General features: G+C 37.5%; 1 protein-coding gene across 2 annotated transcripts in view; it reads right to left on the bottom strand.

Moving 5' to 3' along the window:
• LOC120523539 (SR-related and CTD-associated factor 4-like) overlaps nucleotides 1-26034 on the bottom strand; it is a 440470-nt gene that overhangs the window by 25717 nt on the left and 388719 nt on the right. The window contains exon 19 of one of the 2 annotated variants that reach the window (XM_039744940.1): nucleotides 7969-8169. The exons of the other annotated variant lie outside the window; for it this stretch is intronic. Coding sequence (XP_039600874.1) covers nucleotides 7969-8169 — 201 coding nt within the window. The remainder of the gene's footprint in view (nucleotides 1-7968; nucleotides 8170-26034) is intronic. 2 annotated transcript variants of the gene reach the window in all.

The raw sequence follows: 26034 nt of genomic DNA, 5'->3' as shown, positions 1-26034 counted from the left end.
CAAAATCTACGATTTCGACTATTCTAAAGCAGAAAGAATCTATTAAAGCAGCTGATGTTGCAAAAGGAGTTACAGCGTTAACCAGGCAGAGGCCTTAAGTGCTGGAAGAGGCGGAAAATCTGTTGCTAGTGTGGCTGAACGAGAAGCAACTTGCAGGGGATAGCGTAAGCGAGGCGATGTTATGCGAGAAAGCCAGGAATATTCATGGCGATTTGCTGCAAGACTGTCCTTCTACAAGTGGCGAAAGTGAGGAATTTAAAGCCAGTAGAGTATGGTTTGAAAAGTTTTGCAAGAGAAGTGGCATTCATAGTGTGGTAAGGCATGGAGAGGCTGCTAGTTCTGATGCTGAAGCTACGAAAGAATTCGTGAAACATTTCACAAAATTAGTGGAGGAAGAAGGCTACATCCCGCAACAAGTCTTCAACTGCGACGAGACTGGTTGTTCTGGAAGAGGATGCCGAAGAGGACCTACATTACCCAGGAAGAGAAGGGCATGCCGGGCCATAAACCAATGAAGGACAGGTTAACCGTTTTGCTGTGTGCTAACGCTAGTGGCGACATAAAAATCAAGCTGCTACTCGCTTACCAATTTGAGAACCCTTGTGCTTTCAAGCAGCACAATGTAAACAAAGCCAGACTGCCCATGATGTGGAGTGCAAACACGAAGAGTTGGGTCACAAGGACCTTGTTTTTGGAATGGCTGCACGAGGCTTTCGCTCCCACCGTGAAGCAATACCTCGAAGAGAATAACCTGCCTACAAAACGCCTTCTTCTAATGAACAATGCACCGGCATACCCTCCAAGTCTGATCCACCAGCTAAACAGCTAAAAAAATAACAGAAACCCAAGAAATCACAACAGAGAAAACACCTGAAGGAAAACATCCCTCCATTGCAGCGCCAGACTCTCCCTCAAAATTGTAACCTCCTCTCCACCCAGTTCCTCCTCACTTCGTGCTAGAACTCGACTCATGCAAGGTTAGTTTTCTTGGTGGTTTATGGTTAGTTTTTGTATTACGGATTTTTCAAATGTTCATTTTTCGGTTTATAATGTGAATTGTTGCAATGTTACTTTTTTCTTTTTTTCAAATGTTCATTTTTTTCCCTTTGCTTAAAACTCATTAAAAAAAAAGTGTTTACAGGGAGTGGTTCGTAGCGTGATTTTTTGCAATGTTACTTTTCTTGGTGGTTTATTAAATTACAGATTTTTCAAATGTTCCTTTTTTCCCCTGTGCTTAAAACTCATAAAAAAAAAAAAAAAAAAGTGTTTACAGCGATCGGGTTGTAAGGCTATAGCGCCAACTCTTGCAATGTTAGTTTTCTCTGTTGTTCAAGGTTTTCTCAGTGTTATTCAATGTTTTTACATTTAGTTTACTATTACAATGTGCATTCTATGGTGTAATTAACTATATTTGTGCTTAGAAATCTTTAAAAAAAAATATTTACATACAGTTCGTATGGTCTGGAATGGATTAATTGTATTTACATACAATCCTATGGGGGAAACTGCTTCGGTTCATGACTAAATCGGTTTACGACCAGAGTTTTGGAACGAATTATGGTCGTGAACGGAGGTTCCACTGTACTTTCAAACTTGTATTGGAAAAGATCTTTATATTTACTTGGTTATCCCCAAATATTTAACCACTAGATATTATGAATTAACAGCTATCCAATCCAATAGGATATACTAACAGAATTCACTGGAAAAAGCACATTTTTATTCTGAAAATAGAAATCTTATGAAATTATCTAATGGCTAATGGCAGAAATGAATGTGGGTGGCATATAGTGATATTTTCTGTTTAAATTCTTCTCTTTTAATCCTCTTTATTTTTGGTTTCTTCCAAGGAAGAAAAGCCAATGACTCAATGACTAGCGTAAAAAGTACTGGTAACTGTGGGCACTCTTGTTGAGAATCTTGTTCTAATTTAACACTTGACTCCCTGAAGACTATGAAATTCCGACCCACCTTAAATTCCTTCGCACCTTTTCGTCAGCATCTTTTGTTTTGTAAATGTGTACAATAATAAAATAAAATAATAATCAGTACAAGCAGCAAACAGTCTGCTGTAAGTACACACACCCCCACCCCATTGACAGTTCTCAACTTAGGCAAAAGGTTTTCCCAGCTCAAGCCAAGGCTCCTTATCTGCATGTTATATGCCTGGAGTTACATAGGGTAAATAATACTGTACATCGTTATTTCGAATATATGCATTTCATGTATGTTCCGGGTCTACAAAGATCTACAAAGAAGGCAAACATACCTAAAGCAGAAACATTTTCTAATAATGACGTGTGGTATAATGTGTGAAGACTTTAGCCCAAATGTCAAATAAACACATGCACTTTTATTCGAAAATCATTCAATTTACATTTTGCTATCAATGAGTTACAAACCCAAGCTCAAATATCAATCGACAGAAAGCTAACACATATTCCTGGATGGTGTAAAGGTATGAGCTGCTGCCTTGTAAACGAAAGGGTTGCTGGTTCGAGACCAGGCACTGTGCGTTTTGAGTAGTGAGCTGCTATTATTATTGCTATATCATAATAAAAGCATACATTTGATTTGAGTCTGTAACACCCGGTGTAAATGTTGGCCACTTGTAAAAGTTAGAGCTTTTTTATTATTCAGTTTTATTCTCTAAGTACAATGAACTTGCCTCTCCCTCTCTGAGTTGAGGTATTTATCTCCATTCTTTCCACAAGAACAGCGATGACCACAGTTGGTACTGTGGTTGATTCTGCTCAGAACTATTTGTTGTACCAGCAATCAAAGATATGATGTCCCATGACCACTATCAGACTGGACAAATGCAGGACTGTAAAAACAGACAGCTTCTTCACAGCACGTTTGCTGGCTAATAGACTGCTGCACTGCAGTGCAACTCTGCTTGACAGCATAAAGTACAATGGGAATCCCAACTGCAGCTATAGCCACTTTAGTACGTGAGCAATTCGTGTTTAGATTTGGCAGTGTCATGCTGATGGGAAAAAAAATATTATTCAAAAGACAACTCATGTTCAAATGGCATAGCGTTTTCAAATAGTGAGGTCTTCATGTATGAATGTGTGTGTGCTGGGAGAACTTTTTGCCCAAGGTGAGCTCTGTCAACTTGGGGGGATGGGATGTAGGCTTCTTGCTACTTGTGCTGATAGACATTTTACAAAACAAAAGACGCTGATGAGGAGATGCGAAGGAATTTAAGGTGGGGCGGGATTATGAGTGTTTTCGTAGGCTTCAGCGATTCTAGTGTTAAACTAGTCTAATTTTGTGTTTAACATAGGTTTTAATTCTCCTTTGCATGCGTCTTTCAAAAATTTATCTTGTTTGTTTGTCTGCTTGCACGAATGGAGTTATTTCAAACAAACAGCAAGTCCCCAAAAATCCTTTACATTCTGTGTTATTTTACATTATGGATATAGCCATATATGCACAGTGAGTGGGAGCATATTGAAAAAAGCACATATGACAGTTACTGTACTTTTACTCATCACATCTGAACTAATTACACTATATCATATCAATAAAGGCCTCAGATTTTTGAAAATGCAAGGCCACCTTTTCCATGGTGTCTTGTGCATAAACAATCAAAACAAAGATATACAGCAGATTATAGCACCACAAAACCAGTTACCAATTTTTTAATGCATGATGAGTCACTCTTGTTGATATGGTTATAAAAAAACTGACAATGTTTTTGAATTTGTAAATTCATTGACACTGATGCCAATCAATCCGTAAATACACAGGAAGAACATGCAGACTCCATATAGAATCTAGCGTGAGGCAGGAATACCAGTCTACTGTGCCTATGTTAAAACAACTGTACTGAATTTACTAAATTTGACATTGTTAAATGGGCCATATTGTAGCAGTGCTACCATTAAGGGGTTTAAAAGGAAGGCAGGGGACGAAGAGAGAAATAAAGTTTTGTTCTTGTTTGTTTGGTGCTTGTTATAACTGTTGAACTGCCTGTCGTTGTCTGCCATATATCATCGTGTCCTGGATTGTATTGTTTGTTGGGGTCTGGTTATCATTTGTCTACCTGTTTACTGTTACTGAGGACGTTGTCTGGATTATTTGGCTTTCACGGAAGAAGGAGCGCTTCTGAACCATTCATCTGTCAACTTACTTCAGCAACTACCGGTAGGACTGTGTTTTTCCATTTCCCTCGCTTCATTCAAATCACTGGACATAATTTCACCGCTATTATTTCATACATGGACCTTACTGCGTGTTTGTCGTGTTTATCTGTTAATTGTAATATCGCCTAAGGGATCAGGGGTGGTATTATTGTTTTCATTTAGTTAATTTAATTTCATTATACTTTTTTATCGTTTAAGTTCCCAGTGCGTTTTCTTTGTCTCTGTAGTGTGTGTGTGTGTGTGGGTCGTGCCAAGGCTGGGGTTGTCCCTGGTAATCCTCATATAAAATAAATAAATCACCGTCTTCCACGACGGTGTGAACCTTAGCGGCTTCTGACCGCTACAATATAGTGTGTGTGTGTGTGTGTGTTTGCCCTTTGATGGATACTACTTGTCCAAGGATTGTTTCTACCCTGTGTCTGTCTGATGATTGCTGGGCTAGGGTCCTGCTACACCAGGATCCTAACCTGGATAAACAGGGTGGATGCCTAAAACATCTGTTCAGTTCTTGTCAGTTCATTACATGATATATGCTGTGCTTGACACAGAATCAAATAATTGCTGGCACTCTATTTCTTTGTAAGCTGCATGTCAATTCTTACACAAATTAATTGAGGTGTATTGATTTCTCGCTCTCAATTTTGAGTGTGCTGTTAAGATGTTTTTTGTATCGAAGACTGATATGTAATCCACAGATACCTAAGTACTTTTTGAAATAGAAAACAATCCTGTCGAGACACACATTTTTTTTTTAAATCTCCATCCACATGAAGGCACAAAATTCTATTGTCAAGAGCATGCCAAAACAACAGGCGACGATACGGCCATAATGCCATTTTGGCCAATCCATTTTGGCCAATCAGAAGCCTGAAAACCAATTTATTAACGGGTTCAAAAAGGCTAACAACAATAGCGCTTCAAGGTAACAGGGAATCGTATGTGTGCACTGATCACTAGTGAAGTGGAGTTATTCCTCAGTATCACACTCGAATATAAAATATGTAAAACTAAGGAAAACCCAGATCGGAGTGACTGGTAATTGTATATACATAGGGCCCAAGCAGACTGCAATTTCTTCATACAGTTTCCTACACTATTTTAGAAACCACCAGTCTTGAGAACCCAAAGACAGTTGTGTAATCTCTCCTTGTCTGCTAAATAGTAGAGTGTGCAGGCAACATTTTTGACAACACTGAAAGGCAATCTCATCACAGTTGTCTTTCTTTTGATGTGTGGGCAAAGCAGCTCATTAAATATACAGTTAATTTGAGTCTGTAACAGCCAGTGTAAATTTATGGTACTTGTAAAGGTTAGCGTAAACAGGGAAGATGGAGTTTGTAAACATCTTCACCCTTGAAGGAGTTAATGAAAAGGTCAATTTTCAGGGACCTAAAATGCAGTTTGCATGTGGACAAAAGGCCAAAAAGCTATGTTTAAAAAAATACCTGGGTACGTCTAGATTAGGCCTGAGCTGGTGGGTAGCTAGGGAGGAGAGAGTGTTTGCTGTCAGAGTGTGAGGTGTAGCAATCATTTATAGCAGGTATTTTACCACTGAGACAGAAAAATGCCCCACTTTAAGCCCTGGCTACAAACCTCCTGAATATTCTCTTTCACTGAAACAAATGAGTGCTTTATCAATCCAGAGGCAGCATGCATTATTTTTGCGAGGTAATAAAGGTTTCCATATACTGAAGTAATATAAACAGTTGTGTAGGTTTTTTCATTTATTATTGTCTAGTTATCTACGGAGCTAGAAACCAATTCACAGGTGGGCATCAATACACCAATTGTCAATAACAGATGTGTGGCAATGACTTTCCAAGATGAATCCACTCTCTGCTGGTCCTGAAGGGTACCACAATGTTGGATTAAGTTGAACAGGGTAGTTAAGTGCACTGCTGGTCTCCTTTTAAAATGGCTGAATCTCTCAACAATGGTTTGCTTTTTTTCTTTCATTGTTTTGCAATTATGCGTGTAATCTCAAGACATGGCTCATTAATCAATAAGCTTTCAGTATCACCTATAGACCCAAGTACCATAAAGCACTATTGTAAACTACAAGAACAAACAAGGCATTTTTAAGCTTTATAAAAAACTGTTCACTTTAGAACACAATTTCAATTGGCAAATTAATATATACCATAATTGTGAAGAAATATAGCTTTACCTTGAAAAATACTGAACTTATCCTTTAAGTAGAGCTTTTCACATGATTGACTGGTGCACTTTTACTCCAGCCTCAGTAAATCAATGTGATAGTTCCTTTAAAGTGACCATTGGTCTTACTATGGCTTCTCTTAAATGTCTCCTGGTTTGCACTGACAGATTTAAGGAACAACTTTTTCAACAGTGTCTGAATGGTTTGAAGTAGCTTCCACTTTCTGAAAACTGAACCAAAATTGTTCACAGGGACACTTGGGATATTATTTTGAACCTTTTATCTAATTTAGGCATTTATCACGAAAACGATATCATGGAAATGCTCTAGTCTTCACAACACCTTGGCAACATCACATATTTCAGCTGGTAAGTATACAAAGGCAGGCTATGCCACACTGGCTGTCAGACAAGCAGAAAAGAATTAACATATTCATCAAAGGGCCCACTGAAAAATAACCATGTGAAAACATTTCAGTGAAAAACAAAACCTTTATTTTATAGTTTTGATACAACATAAAAAATTAGCTGCTGAATGTGAATCATAAGGATCTATTGTCGGCTATAAAAATCATAAATGGTGGAATTTTAAGAGTATTTTAACCCCTGTTAGTCTAAAATTATTGCAATGAAGTTCAACCAAAAAAAGAGACAAATAAAAGTCTTTTAAAATTTGAAAAGGTATTAATGGCAGAAATAGAACACAAAGGCAATGGCCACCTGTACAATTACACACACTCTACTATGAACCAGACCTTCTATTCTCATTCAGAATGACACAAGTTCTGTCATATTGCCCACATAAACTTTATACATTTCCAACAACAAACAGATGCAACACCATCCATCCATCTATTCATTTTTTCAACCCGCTGAATCCGAATACAGGGTCACGGGGGTCTGCTGGAGCCAATCCCAGCCAACACAGGGCACAAGGCAGGAACCAATCCTGGGCAGGGTGCCAACCAACCGCATGACACACACAAACACACACACACCCCAAGCACAACTGCTGTATCTAAATAACAGATGTCATTTACTAATTTAATATTTCACAGTTAAACTACAGCAAAAAAGAAACCAAAGTGGGAAAAAATGGCATCTGGTTGGAGTGCTACAAAACAAGAACTGAAAAAATGTGATGGTTGCCACACTTGTTACAATGGCAACAGTAATTTAGAATGTCAGAGAGATAATGGGGAGAAACAACAGATCAGGAAACAAAATGAATCAAGGCAATGGAAAGAGATGTGAAGCAATCAGAATATCTTAAAGAGGGAAATTAGAATAGCTAATGAAAAGACCAAAAATGAAAGATCTGAAGTAAGATGGTATTTATATTGTCAGTGTGCAGGCAATGGTGAAAGTTGAGCTTTACAATGTTTAGCTTCTGTGATGTTTATTGCAAACAGGTGACTCAGGACCTCTTATTACCTTTTTCATTTAACAAACCAAACACAACAGCTCAAAAGACAAACTTTTTCATTTATTTAGTGCAAATGGAAAGTATAGCTAAAACACATTCATGCAGTCACATTTATAAAGTAGAAATTGCCATGATGAGTGTCTTTATCAAAACCTTTATCTATTTTGTATTCGAGAGAGATGCTTAAAATTAATATAGTATTGACTTCCTTATCCAAAAGCCATATCTTACCATGAACACTTATCTGTGATTGTAAGGACACATGAAGGCTAGGAGCAGGAAGTCCTGGATTAATTCCTGAATTAAGCCCTGGTACTGCACCATAGATTTTGGTTCCATCAGTAGTTTCTGATGCATTTCTTGGGACTGAGGCAATGAAATTTCTTCCAGAATCCTGATTTGAATCCTCTTTGGGATTTACCTGCGGAGCAGCTATTTATGTAGTAAAGAAGAAGAAGAAAAATCAACTATTAGGACAACTACATTTAATTAATTTATCAATGTAACACATTTCAAAATCTATTAAATAGAGGATTTTGGAAAGGACTACAGCTTTGTAATTTATAGTAGATTAAGCTTGCATTAGTGGTACTTTTTGCCCTATGATTCATTTAGCAAGACTGAAAGTAAGCTTTAGTTTCAACAGTGTTCTTTTAGTGAGCTCAAACAAAAACCTGAAACTTTACCACTATATACTTCATGCAATTCCTTCCACAAGAGGAAGTGTAACACAAGGTTCTTAAAATTCTAAATTTCTTTACTGATGAAGAAACATTTCCGGGAAAGTTAAACAATATAAGCAGTACAAAGAAACTTTTCCAATCTTGGGCTGTTTGCATTTGACTGGGATGTACACAATGTGTTGTTCTGCATGAAAAACAGAAGGTGAAGGAAAAAAAAAAAGGAATCAACAGTGAATCGATTGACACGATTGTTTGTGTGTGTACACATACTGTGCAGAGGTGTTGTACTAACTGCTACCCAAAAGGATCAAGAAGCTATTAAATGCCAAATTGACAACACTCGTTTGTTGCCTCCAGTCTCATTCCTTAGTTTTCTTTTGATATGTATATATAGCCATATGTTTACATACACCTTAGAGAAATGGGGATTAAAAAATATTCACAGATTAAAAGGTGCAAAGGAGACATCAAGTTAAGAACCTCATAAAAGTACTTGTGTTTTGTAAATGTTGTTTGTTAATGTTTGCTTTGCTATTGTGCATTTGTAATATCTAATATTATTATTGTGTGTTTATGATGTCTTTTAAGAATAGGTTTTACTTTGTATTAGTTAAAATAAAGAAACAGTTTCGTTGAAATTTTATTTATATGAGCTCCAGGAGACTTTAGACACATGAGCTCTTCCAGTCAATAAGAAAGTCTGGAGGAAGGGACAGTCATTTTATAATCCTCAATTAACATGCCAATATAAAGTTTCAACAGATTTCTTACAAACAAATTTCCCTATTGGGTAATAAAGTCTACCTAAACCTAAAGTCAGATGTTCAGCTGGAGACAAACACAGAGAGAGCTGACCAGAGATGAGGTAACAATCTGAATACAGAGAGAAGTTACCAGAAAGAGTTTGATGATCTAGGCTGAATGATTTTAAAAGCCACATCTATATTTGACTTTTGGTTTATAGCACTAACTAGAATGTTTATAGATTAAAACTTATTAAGACTATATTCCTACTTACATGTTTAGCTCTATTTGTGCCACTGACAGGTAGGTCAATCAAGGGTGCAAGAAAGAAGCTGCCATATAGTCATACCTAGTTGATGTCTTAGTAGTATACCAGAGTCTCAGAAGCAACTGTAAACTGTATGTCTCTAAATGTTGGCAAGTGTCTGAATAGAGAAACAGTAGTGACAGAGGTGTAAAATATAACTGCAATATACTGAAAAAAGAAATTTGTGCATTTGATTAAAGGGGATTTAATGTTTCAGGAAATTTGTCCAAAAAAAATTTCCACAACAAAATATTTGGCTAAAACATTTCAAACCAAAAATTCCCCAATTTCACACATATCATGTTACCAAGCAATTCATGTGTTGAGTCATTTAGTGTATCTACTTATTTTCCATACAAGTTTTTCTCCAAAATAATAATTAAAAGATAGATTTAGTTCAGCTTTTAATCACTATATCTGATATTCAGTTGATCAAAACTTTACATAAACCAAATTGACTATTTTGTTTAAATAGCATGGGATAATCTGTGAATAATTGCTTTTAACAGCTTCTGCATTGTCAGTTGTCATAATCAATGTTTATCTGGCACACCTCTAGCTGTATACAGAGATCAAAACCTTACAAGTAAAATTATGGATCCTCACAAGTTGGGTTCCTCCTCAGGAGTCATCTCCAAAAGGTTTAAGGTGCCACAAGCAATTATAAAATAAATTGTACAATATGAAAAACTTGGGACAATACATTCAGGAAGGACACACAAATTGATTTCTAGAGAGGAACAAGGTTTGTTTCAAAAAGTTCAACAGAACCTCAAAATAACAACTAAGGAAGTGGTGAAGGAGATGAAGGCAACACCATGACCTGATAGTTTGCCGACCAAGGAAGGAAACATTAATTCTATATCAATATAAAAATGTTTGCAGTTGCTCAACAAGACCAAAACATCACATGAAATAAAATCTGAACTGTCTGGCCATAATGGTCAGTGTTATGTATGGAGATTGAAGGTTGATGCCTTAAATTCAAAGAACACTATGAAGCACAGTGGAGGCAGAATTGTGTTATAGGGGTGCTTTGCTGGGAAAAGGCTAGTGCACTTCATAAAATAGGTGGCATTATGAAGGAGCATTATCTGGAAATTCTGAAGCTACAACTCAAGGCATCTGCCAGAAAGCTAAACCTTGGTCACAAATGGGTCTTCCAACAGGGCAATGATCCAAAACTTACTTCCAAAGTGGTAATGAACTGGCTTAAAGCCAACAATGTGATAGTATTGGAGTGGCCAACACAAATCCCTGACCTGAATGAATCCCATGGTAAATCTGTGGATTAGTCTGAAGAAAATTGTCTCAGCAATGAGGCCCGCAAACCAGTCTTAATTACACTAGTTCTTTCATGACAAATGGGCCAAAAGTATGCAAAAATACTGTAGGGAATGTGTGGCAGGTTAGGCTAAGTGTTTGCTAATTCTACTCCAAATACTAACTTGGTGTTTATAAACTTTTGACACTGAAAATCTGGCATAGTGATTAAAAGCTGAAATAAATCTATTTATTATTTTGTAGAAAAACTCCTATGATATTATTTAGATGCACTAATTGACTTAACACATGAATTGTTTTTCAATACGAGATGTGTTTGAAGGTGGGAGTTTTGAATTTGACAGTTTTTAGTCAAGTACAACGTACATTTATGGCTTCAACTGTATATAAAATGAGTGAAGATTCATATTTTTCAACAGTAGTACTGTAATATTTACCTTGTCAAATATAAATAATTTTGATGTGCAAATCTAACAACTTACAAAGAACTACCGTCAGTATTGTTACAAGTAGTGATGTGCATAAACCTACTGAGTTCTGCAAAATCAAGGAAATGTTCAGGAACCAAACCAACTCTGCGAATTGCATTAAAGTCAATGGGGAAGGAGGGAGAATTAGCTTTGAGTTGATTATAATAGTTCAGTAGTCTTAAGTGTCCCTGAGGGAAAAGGAAGGTGTTTGCCAACTATACTGGACCAATTGTTCTGGCCAAAAAAGTGACCTGAACTGTGAGGCAGAAGTGTTAACCACTGCGCCACCATGCCTCAAACAAGAAAAATGTTGATGGAATGATAACCACAAACAAAATACAAAAATGGATACAAACCAACAATAAGTACATATATATATGTACTGTGAGTAGAAAAAAAACACACCAAATTGTTTTTCATCACATCTTCAACAATAGTCGGCTGATTTACTTAATGTTTGATACAAAGTGTATGTAATATGTTTTCCAACAACAGTTGTATTAATTACTCACATCAAACAAACAACATCGCTGCACTAGCTTATTGAACTTAAGTCTTCGTGTTTTGACATAAATAAAATGAGATTACCTTTTCATTCAAAGTTATCAACAAGATGTGGAACAGTAATTTTAATAAGTGTTTTATGATTTATTAAAGAAGTTGTTCGAAGTGCTTTCCCTTGGCACGAACACAAGCCCTCAGCCTTGATCTCCACTGATCAATTGCCTTGTCAACAACACTCTGTTTCAGTTTAGCCCAGACAGAGATGAGGCGCTGCTTCAGGTCCTCGATGTCTCGTATTGGAGTCTGGTAGACGCGGTCTTGCATCAAACCCCAGATTCGATAGTCGACGGGATTGAGGTCTGGTGAGTTTGCTGGCCAAAGGTCTGGTCCAATTAAACCTGGAGTTTCACGACGTAGCAGCTCAACAGTGTCCCGTGCACGGTGTGCTGGGTCGTTGTCCTGCTGGAAGACAAAGAAGTCTCCTGACATGTGTCTAATTGCTGGCAACATGTTCTGTGTCAGCAGGACATCCCGGTAGTATGCACCATTGACTTTTACTCCGCGTTCAATGAAGAAAAGCTCTGTGCAGCCAAGTTTGGAGACTGCTACCGATACCATAACTGAGCGGCTGAAGGTAGGGCGGGTCTGCAGGAGGCGCTTGGCATCAGTATCTCGCTTCTTTGTTGTTGACGGTACATACAGACGATCATTCTGGGCATTGATAGGTGGTGCCACCGTAAAAAAATTTTCATCTGTGAACCACATGAAGCCGACCCTGTGCTCTGAAAACTTGTCCAGCAGCTACTTGCATCGTTTCAAGCGCGACTCCTTGTTGGATGTTGTTAACTGCTGTGCACAGCGCTTTTTCAAGCACTTCAGCTTCAGGTCTTTATGGATTATCTCAACCACAGTTCTTTGGCTTATTCCGATTTCTCTAGCTATCTGTCGAGTTGTTCTGTGAGTCTGTGGTGCGTCTTCTTGGCTTAGTACAAGATCGTTAACAGCTTCAATGTTTTCAAGTGTACGCACCGAGCGTGGTCGACCACTGCCTGGTTGCCGGTCCACAGTGCTGGTCGACAGAATCTTTCGTAGCAGCACATCGAGGCCGTTTTTGTTCCAACCTTTCTGTGGGAACTCTTTTATCAGTCGACGACTGCTGTAACCCTTTAGCAGAACCAAATTCTTAATAAAAATTTGGTCTTCTGTACTGAAACCCATTTTTATCTGCAAATTTAGCAAGAGTCAAACTTGTTTACAAACTTTATCGTCGGCGTTTGCACGTATCCATGGCAATCAAATTTATAAATAAGTAAGATCTTATACTTATACTGCTTTGACCAGGCTTTGACACAAGTTTATACAATGTTCCAAATTTTATCAAAATTGGCCAACTATTGTTGAAGATGTGATGAAAAACATTTTGGCGTGTTTTTTTTCCACTCACAGTGTGTGTGTATATATATATATATATATATATATATATATATATATATATATATATAACTCATATAAAAAAGAAACGTCCTCTGACTTTCAACTGTTTTTACTTTCAGTAAACTTAATGTGTAAATATTTGTATGAACACTAAAAGAGTCAACACCATAAGACATAAACTAAAAATGTTTCACAATGTCTTCCTGAATGAAGGGAGGCTCAAAATCAAAAGTACCAGTCAGTATCTGGTGTGGCCACCAGCTGCTTGAAGTACTGCAGTGCATCTCCTCCTCATGGACTGGACCAGATTTGTCAGTTCTTGCTGTGGGATGTTACCCTACTCTTCCACCAAGGCACCTGCAAGTTCCTGGACATTTCTGGGGGGAATGGCCCTATCCCTCACCCTGCGATCCAACAGGTCCCAGACGTGCTCAATGGGATTGAGATCCGGGCTCTTCGCTGGCCATGGCAGAACACTGACATTGCTGTCATGCAGAAACTCACGCACAGAACAGAGCAGTATGGCTGGTGGCATTGTCCTGCTGGAGGATCGTGTCCGGATGACCATGCATAAAGGGTACCACATGAGGGAGGAGGATGTCTTCCCTGTACCGCAAGGCATTGAGATTGCCTGCAATGACAACAAGCTCAGTCCGATGGTGATGTGATATACCGCCCCAGACCATGACGGACCCCCCACCTCCAAATCGATCCCGCTCCAGGGTACAGGCCTCGGTGTAACGCTCATTCCTTCGACGATAAACACGAATCCGTCCATCACCCCTGGTGAGACAAACTCTTCATCAGACCAGAGAATCTTATTTCTCACCATCTCAGAGTCCTTCAGGTGTCTTTTAGCAAACTCCAAGATAGAACTTTTTGGTCTTAATTCTAAGCGGTATGTGTGAAGACAACCAGGCACTGCTCATCACTTGTCCAATACAGTCCCCACAGTGAAGCATGGCAGTGGCAGCATCATGCTGTGGGGGGGGTTTCAGCTGCAGGGACAGGATGACTGGTTGCAATCGAGGGAAAGATGAATGCGGCCAAGTATAGAGATATCCTGGATAAAAACCTTCTCCAGAGTGCTAAGGACCACAGACTGGGCCGAAGGTTTACCTTCCAACAAGACAATGACCCTAAGCACACAGCTAAAATAATGAAGGAGTGGCTTCACAACAACTCTGTGACTGTTCTTGAATGGCCCAGCCAGAGCACTGACTTAAACCCAATTGAGCATCTCTGGAGAGACCTAAAAATGGCTGTTCACTAACATTTACCATCCAACCTGACAGGACTGGAGAGGATCTGCAAGGAGTAATGGCAAAGGATCCCCAAATCCAGGTGTGAAAAACTTGTTGCATCTTTCCCAAGAAGACTCATGGCTGTATTAGCTCAAAAGGGTGCTTCTACTAAATACTGAGCAAAGGGTCTGAATACTTAGGACCATGTGATATTTCAGTTTTTCTTTTTTAATAAATCTGCAACAATTTCAAAAATTCTTTTTTTGTCTGTCAATATGGGGTGCTGTGTGTAAATTAATGAGGAAAAAAATTAATTTAAATGATTTTAGCAAATACCTACAATATAACAAAGAGTGAAAAATTGAAGGGGGTCTGAATACTTTCCGTACCCACTGTATATCATTGCATTCACAGAGTTCCTATCTTCGGGGCCCACACTGGCTATGCCACAAAGCAGTGGTGTGGGACTGGCTTGTTCCAATATTTGAAGTTAAAGCTCTGAGCACAGCTAGAACATCTTTTTTATTTACAATCTCTCTGTGCAGATGTCTCTCACTTTTTTCTTCCATCAAGAAGATAGAAACATTTTTAGATAGAAACATGTATTTTTTTTAAATGATTATTATTTTACAGGCTCTAATGTGTTTCCTGACTCAGGAAGAAAGAAGGTTCCTGAGATGCTTGTTTTGACTCTTAGCTGTGGCGCATAGGTAATTATGCATGCATTCGACTAGCATATGAAGTTATCAATGAGGAGTGACGGTAAGTAAGAGAGCAAAGAGATCAGTGTTATATACTTGGAGAGTGACTTAAAATGTGACATTGAATATGCTTACAGTATACATACATAAAAGTTCTGCACATGGCTATTATAGCTCAGTGACTTCATGCTGAAGCTGCACAGCATCATGATGAGCTGGCGAATATATTTGGTAAACAACATTAACTGGTAAATAGGGCATATTCATTGCGAATAAAGCTTTGGTGAAATAGTGCTTAACAACACTACTTATATGTCACTTGAAATAACCACAAATGAACAATGTTCCACTTAGAAGTAAGATTTCAAGAAATTGTAATTTCTCCAAAATATTTCTTGAGCCACTCAGCCAAATCTGTTATGTACCGGATTCCAATTTGTTACACTGATTTAACATTTACACAGCAGGACCCTGTGCTTAATGTAAATGAATGACTACTTTCACTGAACTATTTACCACTTTGTTATGTTCTAAAATATCTCAGTATAGAAATAAGAATCTATATTTACTCCTTTCCACAACTTTCCCAAAGAAAGATTTCTATAGTTTGTGGGAAAGTTGATGGAATTCATTTTTATAGTTAAGGAGGAGTGGTGGCCCTGAGGATAAGGATCTGCGCTGGTAATCTGGAAGGTTGCTGATGCAAGTCCCGTTATTGCTAGAAGGGATCCCAGTGTATTGGGCCCTTAAACAAGGCCCTTAACAAAAAGTCACACAAAAAGACAATTTCCTCTTAGGGAATATAAAGTATATCAAATCAAAAATAATGACATCTCTGGTATTAGTAATGTAACAAAATGGCCAAAAATTCCCTTAACAATACATAAAATTAATTGCGTATTTAAATACTAAAAATTGTTACACAATTAAGAATACAAATGTTTTTGAAAAGATAACTGCATATATATATTAAATTTAAGCCATGTTTTATTGACCAGTATAAATTAATTATTTCATGTAAAAATATTTTACGGACAATTTTACATAATATTACAATACGTTCACAATGATGTACTAAAATACAGAATATCTGTAATAATAATATATATAAGACGCAAATATAGTAGTGCTAGTTTTTCCTCTAAAAACTCTGATCCAGCTCATTAATTTTTTTCTCATATTAAAAATGCAAAACTCCTAAGATTAAACACATCTATACAGGTAAAATTCCATTACAATGAATATCTTTACAACGAAGTATTTTTATGATCCCGACAGCTTCCCCATACACTGTGTGCACAATTATTAGGCAAGTGAGTATTTTGACCATATCATCATTTTTAATGCGTATATTCCAACTCCAAGCTGTATTAACTTGAATGCTAATTGGATTTAAGCACGTCAGGTGATGTGTATTTGTGTAATGAGGGAGGGTGTGGCCTAAGGAGATCAACACCCTATATCAAGGTGTGCAGAATTATTAGGCAGCTAGTTTTCCTCAGGCAAAATGGGCCAAAAAAGAGATTTAACTGACTCTGAAAAGTCAAAAATTGTAAAAAGTCTTTCAGAGGGATGCAGCACTTTTGGAATTGCTAAGATATTGGTGTGTGATCACAGAACCATCAAACATTTTGTTGCAAATAGTCAACAGGGTCGCAAGAAACGTGTTGAGAACAAAAGACGCAAATTAGCTGCCAAAGATTTGAGAAGAATCAAACGTGAAGCTACCAGGAACCCATTATCCTCCAGTACTTTCATATTCCAGAGCTGCAACCTACCTGGAGTGCCCAGAAGTACAAGGTGTTCAGTGCTCAAAGACATGGTCAAGGTAAGGAGGGATGAAACCCAACCACCACTGAACAAGAAACATAAGTTGAAACGTCAAAACTGGGCCAAGAAATATCTGAAGACAGATTTTTTTCAAAGGTTTTATGGACCGATGAGATGAGAGTGACTCTTGATGGACCAGATGGATGGACCTGTGGATCAGTAATGGGCACAGAGCTCCACTCCAACGTGGAGGTGGGGTACTGGTATGAGCTGGTATTTTTAAAGATGAGCTAGTTGGACCTTTTTGTATTGAAGATGAACTCAAAATCAACTCCCAAACCTACTGCCAGTTTTTCGAAGACATTTTCTTCAAACAGTGATACAGGAAAAAGACCATGATTTTTATGCAGGCCAATGCTCCATCACTTGCATCGAAGTTCTCCACTGCGTGGCCAGCCAGTAAAGGCCTTAAAGATGAAGGAATAATGACATGGCCCCCCTTCCTCATCTGACCTAAATCCTATCGAGAACTTGTGGGCACTTCTTAAACGCTAGATTTACGGGACAGAAAAACAATACACCTCTCTGAAGAGTGTCTGGGAGGCTGTAGTCACTGCTCCACAAAAAGCTGATCGTCAACAGATCAAGAAACTGACAGACTACATGAATGGAAAGGCTTATGACTGTTATTGGAAAGAAGGGTGGCTATATTGGTCATTGATTGATTGATTTATTTTTTTTGAAATGTCAGAGATGTTTATTTGTAAATTTTGAGGTGTTTATTATTCTCACTATAACAGATGAAAATAAACAAGTGAGATGGGAAAATTTTCATTTTTCCTTTAGTTGCATAATAAATCTGCACACTAATAGTTGCCTAATAATTGTGCGCACATATGTATTCCCCTGATGATGTTCACACTCACATTTCCGTTGTGAAACATTCAGGTTTCAGGTTTATTAACATTTTGGATTGACTGATAGCACTGTGTTTGTTCCATATTAAAATTAATCCTCAAAAATACAACTTGCCTAATAATTCTGCACTCCCTGTATGACACGAGTCTATAGAAAACTCATTACCACGAAGTACATTCAGCAGATACTTTCATTACAATGAAGTGCGCAAAAGACCTTGAAATGCCTGAATGAATCATCCACAGTTAGTTTTGTGGCCGCAGCACAGTTGTGCACAACGATCCCCAAACAGAAACACTGTAATTTTTTCTTTCTTTGAACTTTCCTCGTACTTTTTTTTTTTTGCCTTTTTTGTTTCCTGCGGTTGATGGAGTAGGGGTCTCAAAAGAGTTCAGAAACCTCACAATATGAAGAAGAAAAGGATGATTCAGCTCCTGATTGATAACTGTGCTGCCCACATTTAGATAATGTTTGCATTGAATTCCTCCCACCCAATTGCACAGCAGTGCTTCAGCCATTGGATTTGGGCATCATTTGCACCCTGAAAGTGCATTATCGCAAGGAAATGCTTTGAAAAATTCTCGTTAGCATAACTCGTAGGCAGGAGGAGACTAAAATTAACGCGAAAGAAGCTATTGAAATGATTGCAAATGCCAGGTACAAGTTAAACAAAGCACTATAGTAACAAATACAGAATTTCATTACAACAAAATTTTCATTATGAAATATTTTTTAGGTCCCTGGGAGTTCATTGTAACGGAATTTTACCTATATTTTAATAAGTGGGCTGATAAAATGTTTTACAATATTTACTTATGTTTTATATTTAGTTACATTTAAAGGCTACTAAGCCAATATGCTGGTCTCTAATTTAAACAGTTTAACTTCCTTAGTGTTAGACCCAAGCGTTACTTGGGCTGTGAAAACTGTGCTAAAAAAATTAGTAGCGAGTATCACTCGGGCAACTGTACAGATACAGTACATCTTGCTTAAGCATTAGAACTGAGAATTACTCTGGCTGTAAAAGTGCTGTCAGTGCTGCTGTTCTTTGGAAAAATTATGTCTGAGTGCAGGCTTTCACTAATTATGAAATATCTGCACCTTACCAACAATGAAGACTTTGATGAAAATATCCATCCAATACCCAAACAGAAGAAAACTTGGAAGATATACCAGGCCATTGTAGTAAAATTTTGGAGCATTTACATTCCAGACCATTATGCCAGCATCGATGAAAGTCTCATGGCTTATAAGGGCAGACTATCATGGATACAGTACATTGCGTCAAAAAGACCAAGATTTGGCATAAGGTTTTATGAGCTTTGTGAATCTAAAACATGACAAATTTGGTTCTGTATACAGGGATAGTGACAATGTTTGATCTGAAATATGATCAGTATGGCATTGCTACACCATCGGTGCTGACTTTGATAGATACTCTGCTGGATCAAGGTTATTGTGTAACCATGGAGAATTTTTTATACTTCGCCAGGGCTATTTGATATCTTGCTAAAAAGAAAGACTGACACATATGGAACAGTGTGTCCCAACCGTTGTGGCGGGACTGAAGACTTTGGCCGAGCTAAATTACAGTGAGCTGTGCTAGTAGCTTGGCAAATGGTTAAAGTGCCTGTGCTGAAATGGGAACACAAAAAAAAAAGTTTGTACAGTACATAATGCAGCTACGGTCACTGTGCAGGCAACAAGCAGGTTACAAAGCCTTGTGCTGTGGTTGACTACAATAGCACGATGGGTGCCGCAGATCATGAATTGACTTTCAGAGGCAACAAAAGAAATACTACAAAAAGATATTTCGTCACCTGGTGGAACAGTGCATATGGAATGCATTTGTCTAATACAAACAAAATGCTGGCGAAACTATCTCATGCAAACTTTACATGCCAGCTTGTATAACAAATCATTGCTGCACATCCACCATTCACACCACCAATAAAAAGATGCGGTTAAACCAACACATTGTGGATCAATCAAGAACATCTTATTGGTAGACATAACTCGTACCTGTGCAGTGTGTCATTCAAAAACTGATAAATCTGGAAAGAAAACCTGAAAAAAAACACACTATTATTGTCCCGACTGTGATTAAGGATTGTGGCTTTCACTGTGCAAAGGACTTATTTTGATATTATATACTGTTTTGGCATCATTAGTAGATGACTTCTGTTATTATTTTTTTTGTTATTATTGTTCATTTTATTATTATTATTATTATTATTATTAATCATTACTATTATTATTTGTATTATTATTACACTTTTGGGATTTAATAAAAATGTAATTTTTCATGGCAAAAAAATACACTTGTTACATGTTTTTTGGAATAAAATGCAATACTAAGGAGGTTAATCTTGTGACAATGATGATAGAATTTTAAATGCTTACTGCAATAATTTTATTGATACAAAATGCATACATGTCTGTGCTTCAGATCTTTTTTTTAAAGGCTGAATGATTGGCCACTGAGCTGCCATAATTTAACTGTCAAATTATGTTTTTTTTTCAGGTGGATATTAAAAGAGGAAGGACTTAAGAACAGGGTTAGTGATAATATTTTAAAAGATGTTGCAGTCATTTCAGTGTGTGGAGGAGTGGTGAGAGAAGAATAGGAAAGCTGTATTAAGAGCAGGTGAAGATGACAGGAAGGATGACAGGAAGGAGCCTACCTGGGGACAAACAGGCATGGTGGAAGAGAGAAGCGTGGGAAGTGATAAAGGCTAAGAAGGAGTCAAGGAAGAAATGGTACAAATGAGGAAGGAGCAAGATAGAGAAATGTATAGGCAGGCAAACAAGAAAACAGAAACCAGTAGGCTTGGATTTTTTTTCTCCCTAAATAATAAAAACCATCATTTAAAAACTGCATTTTGTGTTTACTTGTGTTATATTTGACTAATGGTTAAATGTGTTTGATGATCAGAAACATTTTGTGTGACAAACATGCAAAAGAATAAGAAATCAGGAAGGGGGCAAATAGTTTTTCACACCACTGTAGATGTGAGACTGCATGAGCAATGGAATTAATTTTCAGTTAAAATAGAAGTGGAGTTTCAGCAATGCATCCATCCACTTGTAAAACAACTTAATCCAATATTGAGCCTAATGTGCTGGAGTGTATTCTGTAACTGGCCATCAGATAATGGCATGGGGCATCAGCGCTTAAGTTCACACTAAATATTGTAAAATGTTTGATGATTATTAACCAATAACACAGCCACCATAATAATGTGGGATTTGAAAATGAAACTTTAACTTGGTTAATTATTAGTTTAGTCTTCGGCAATGCCGTAATTAAATAATTTAGAAAGGCTCCTATTTTAATTACATTACCTTTCTCCGTTGTAGGAGGCGAGTCTCCAGCCTTCAAATTTGTATCAATGTAACTGAGGCACACTCGTTTTAGGAAGCAGAATAATAAAATTTATTGACAAACACAAGGATTATATAAATACTATGCGCGACCGACTTTTAAGTTGACCACTTCTTAAGGCAATTCAATATGTAGATCAATTTGATATTTTATACAAACTCATTAATTTGGTTATATTGCATTTGAGCGGTATTACTTTAATACTCGTAGTTTGTTATTTTTGTGATGAAATTTAAACTTTTTTTCTATATTGAGGTCGCCCTTTTGAACACCCCTGATATTTACTACGTGGTTAGGCATTTGTACTCCATCAACATTAATTATTTCCAGAGACATAATTTTGTCTATTTTTCCAGCGCATCGCACACAAAAGCAAGAGAACAATGGGAGCACCAGAACTCTGCTCACATCTAGTCGCTTTGTACCGCAAGCTACAAGTAGTAAGTCTGTGAAAGCGGAATACCGCTACGCTTTCCACTCATGGGACGGAAGGACAATCCCGACCGCTTTTATATAGTAAGAAAGAAGAAGATGATATTGCACAGTCTGGAGTAGATAATCATCTTTTACCTGGAAAAACAAAACTACAAATCCCATCGTGCACTGCAAAATGGACGAGGCGTGTGTGAAACTCCGCACCTGCGTAGCACTCACGGGACGGAAGGACAATCCCGACCGCTTTTATATAGAAGGATGTTAACTTTATATACAGTAAATGTTGACATATAAGCCTGGAAGCATACAAACTAGACATTCATATAACAAATTACCAGGACCAGATAATATTTACCCCTGAGTTCTTAAGGAGGCTAGTGAGTACATATATAAACCCTTGACACATATTTGTAGGAAGTCACTCACACTGGAGAGATTCTGAAGGGCTGGAAAATGGCAAATATCATCCCATTATACAAAAAGAGTGACAGGGCAGATCCAAGCAACTATGGGCCAGTAATCTTAACATGCATCACAGGAAAATTAATGGAATTATTAAGGATAAGATTGAGCAGCACCTGGCAAGGACAGGAGTTATTAGGAACAGTCAACATGGGTTCAGAAGAGGGAGGTTGTGTATTACTAATATGCTGGAATTCTATGAGCAGGCAACAAAAGGATATGATCAAAGAGGAGCATATGATATTATTTATCTTGCCTTTCAGAAAGCTTTGATAAGGTGGCATGAGAGGTTGGGCATCAAACTAAATGAAGTGGGAGTTCAGGGTGATGTTTTAGATGGGTGCAGAATTGGCTCAGACACAGGAAACAGAGGATGGTGGTACAAGGAACCTCATATCAGATTTGGCTGATGTTAAGAGTGGCACTCCACAGGGGTCACTGCTAGCTCAAGCTTTATAATGCACTGGTGAGGCCTCATCTGGGGAACTGTGTGAAGTTTCGGTCTCCAGGCTACAAAAAGGACATAGTAGCACTAGAAAAGGTCCACAGAAGAGCGAGTAGGCTGATTCCAGGGCTACAGGGATTGAATTATGAGGAAAGATTAAAAGAGCTGAGCCTATACAGTTTAAGCAAAAGAAGATTAAGAGGTGACATGATTGTAGTGTTTAAAATTATGAAGGGAATTTGTACAGTGGACAGAGACTGTTATTTCAAAATGAGTTCATCAAGAACATGGGGACACAATTGGAAACTTAAGGGTAAATTTCGCACAAACAATACAAGGTATTTCTTTACACAAAGAACCATAGACACTTGGAATATGCTACCAAGTAGTGTGGTAGACAGTAAGACTTTAGGGACTTTCAAAACTAGACTTGATATTTTTCTGGAAAAAATAAGTGGAAAGGACTTTTTTGAGCTGAATGGCCAGTTTACAGCTAGATTGATCTAATATATAGGCTTGCTGTTTAATAGTATTTAGAGTCCTAGTTTATCTTGGTAAAAATAAATAGTTTCAAAGGTACCAAGTCTTCATGGATGATGTTCAATATTGTTTGGCATTGTTGCTCTGGGTTCAAGTGAAGGATTCTTAATGCATTGGCGTGTAGTCATTTTCTTGCTACATGATCCTTGTCAGTGCTGTGCTGCTGCTTTTTCAGCTTGCTTTCTTTTGTTAGGCCCTTTACTATATCGTTCACAATTCAGGGAAAAGCATAACTCTTTCTGGCACAAGAATTTAGATGATGAAGATCCTTTCTTGCAGTGATGACAGCTCCTCAGCCTTGTCAGACTACTGGCACACAGCTTTGGCTTGATATACTGGGTCTCTGCTACAGGTTCACAAAAAGAAGATAATTTCACCTTTTCGGCTCTTCATGGAGCGTGAGGAACACTTTGAGTAGTGAGAAAAGCGTTAAAATAAAAGGAAAGAATTATTATTTCACTATTCAGCTCAAAATGTCTTAGGTTTAAGAACGTAATTTTGCGTATTTCCCCCATTCCTGGGAGGATCCCAGAGAGGATGTCCTGATTGAATCCCCAGGAAGTTTAGCGAGTTTCCAGTGAATATACCAGAGAGAGCTTCTTCAGGATGGTGCAGAAAGTTTTAAGGTGAGGTTACACATTCTCCTGATTAGATTAAAGTCAATTCCAGTTATAAAATCAGTGTTTTCTAATAGGCAAGTTCTCCATCTTAGCTGTCATCTCTTGAATTACAGGGTTTTGTCCTTGCTTGAATCCATTACAAGTCATGAAGTCTGCAGGGTGTCTGGAGAAGTGTCAGTGCAACTCTGATTTATACCTTTCTTATCAAATGAAGTCCAGGCAGATCCTGAAATGTCTGGAATGTAAGTGGGGAAGGCACAGCTGGATGCCTGCATCTCTATTAAATCTACTTTCTTAACACTAGAATTACCAGAGCCTACAAAAAAACTCGTAGATCTGTCCCACCTTAAAATGCTTCGCACCTCTTTGTCAGTGTCTTTTGTCCTTTAAATGTGTTGATAAGCAGCAAACAGCCTGCTATCACACACGCGCAGTTTTCTTAGCTCAAGTCTATTTAACTGTGTGTCAGTTGCTTTGAGTTGTATAGAGTGAGAAGTCAAGTAAAATGACACCTTTTATAAGTACTATATTGTTATTTGGAACACTTGCATTTCATGTGTGTTACATGTCTACAACGATATATGTAAACAAATTGTTACAAAACAGAAATGTTTTTCATGTTTTAGTAATAATTGACAAAATGTAGACATGAAGTGTATAATGTGTGAAGCCTGAATTCCAAATATCCAAGAAACACTTTCACAAAAGGTACAAATGTAACAGAACAAATGCGCTTCCATTCAAAAATATAACTGAAGAAAAACAACCCATGTTAGGGTGCGACATTGACACACAGTTGCTATGACAGCTTCGGTGGCGCAACGGCATCAACTGTTAGCTGGTAATCAAAGCCTTACGGGTTTGATCCCGGACGAGTACGTTTTGAGCAGTGAGCTTCTCATATTCTTACTATTTTAGAATAAAAACATACAGTTGATTCAAGTCTGTAACAGCTGGTGTAATTTATGATACTTGTAAAGGTTAGCTTTGTTTTTTTTTTTTTTTATTCAGTTTTTATTCTCTCAGCTGCGTTCACAATCCCAACCGTGTCAGATCTTATGCATGAACGAGACTGGGAAAATTGTGGACGTGAATTTTTTCATTTAGTTTTATTCTTCAGTGTTCCTGCTATGGAACAAAGACTCCAAGGAAAACGTTGAAAACTCCAGTATATCTGAATTGTGTTTTCTTATTACACTGGTCATTACAATATTATATGAATTAATTAATTTTGTTAATGCTATATTTTGCTTTGTAAGTAAATATGACTATTCACTAATCTATATTATTTTTTTAAAATAGCTGTTCTGTTATCCATCTTTTCTCTTATCTGTGTCACAACCTCAGTCCCAACCCCATCTCCATATATTATTCAATCATCTAGAGGTGGAAGGGATTGGAGAAAATCAAAATAAAGCCTAAACAACATGTAGTACAAAGTGGTGGAAATGTAAGAAATAGACTTATATATATTCTCCTTCTGGTGTTTACTTATTGAAAGGTACTGACAACTTTGACTGGGTTCTTTCTTTTATTTATGGCATATTTGTGTTATTTTATAGCAAACATTTTGCAAAAAACATCGCAACTTGAAGCAGAGTATCTATGAACAAGTGCTGCAATTATCTAAAAGTCTGAAAAACTAAAACCAAAGCATCTAAAAGCCACCATGTCCAAACAGGAATGGCCAAATAATCACACCACAGTAACAAATGAATTTGAACCAGTAGAAAAGAATGATGCTCTATATCCCTACATCCTAAGTGAAACTGTTAGCTTATATGCAACAACCATATGCCATTAAAGACAGAAAAATAGTGTGGACTATGATTTCTTGTAACTTTATAAGTGGAAAAAAGAACATATGTACAGTGCTATTAGTTTCTTTCCCCTTCCAATATCCTCTAATTTTGTATATCTGTCATAATGAACACCTTCAGATCTTTAGAAAAAAATGAAATATTAGATAAAGTGAACCAGAGTAACCATATAACACCATTTCTAAATTACCACTGAATATACTGTATTTATGTAATATATTTCAGAAGAGATGATGGAAAAAAATAAAAACTTATTAGTCAGAAAAGGATTACAATGCAATTTCAAAGGCTCCAGGACTTCATCACACCACCTTGAGAGTAATTATCTCCAAATGGAGAACTATGGAAAAGTAGTGAAACTTCCAAGGAAACAATGGCCTGCCAAAACTACCCCAAGTGTACCACAGGGCACAGTGATGACTCATTCAAGCACTCATTCATTCATGGTAAGAAAGAGACTGAGTAAAATGGGATTTATGGGAGAAGAGGAAGGCATAAACCTCTGTTATCAAAAGTAACCCTTAGTTCTTG

Source organism: Polypterus senegalus, chromosome 2 (assembly GCF_016835505.1).
Source record: "Polypterus senegalus isolate Bchr_013 chromosome 2, ASM1683550v1, whole genome shotgun sequence".
Lineage (NCBI taxonomy): Eukaryota > Metazoa > Chordata > Cladistia > Polypteriformes > Polypteridae > Polypterus > Polypterus senegalus.
The sequence above is the reverse complement of the archived record's forward strand: the minus strand, read 5'-3'. Positions and strand labels throughout refer to the sequence as shown.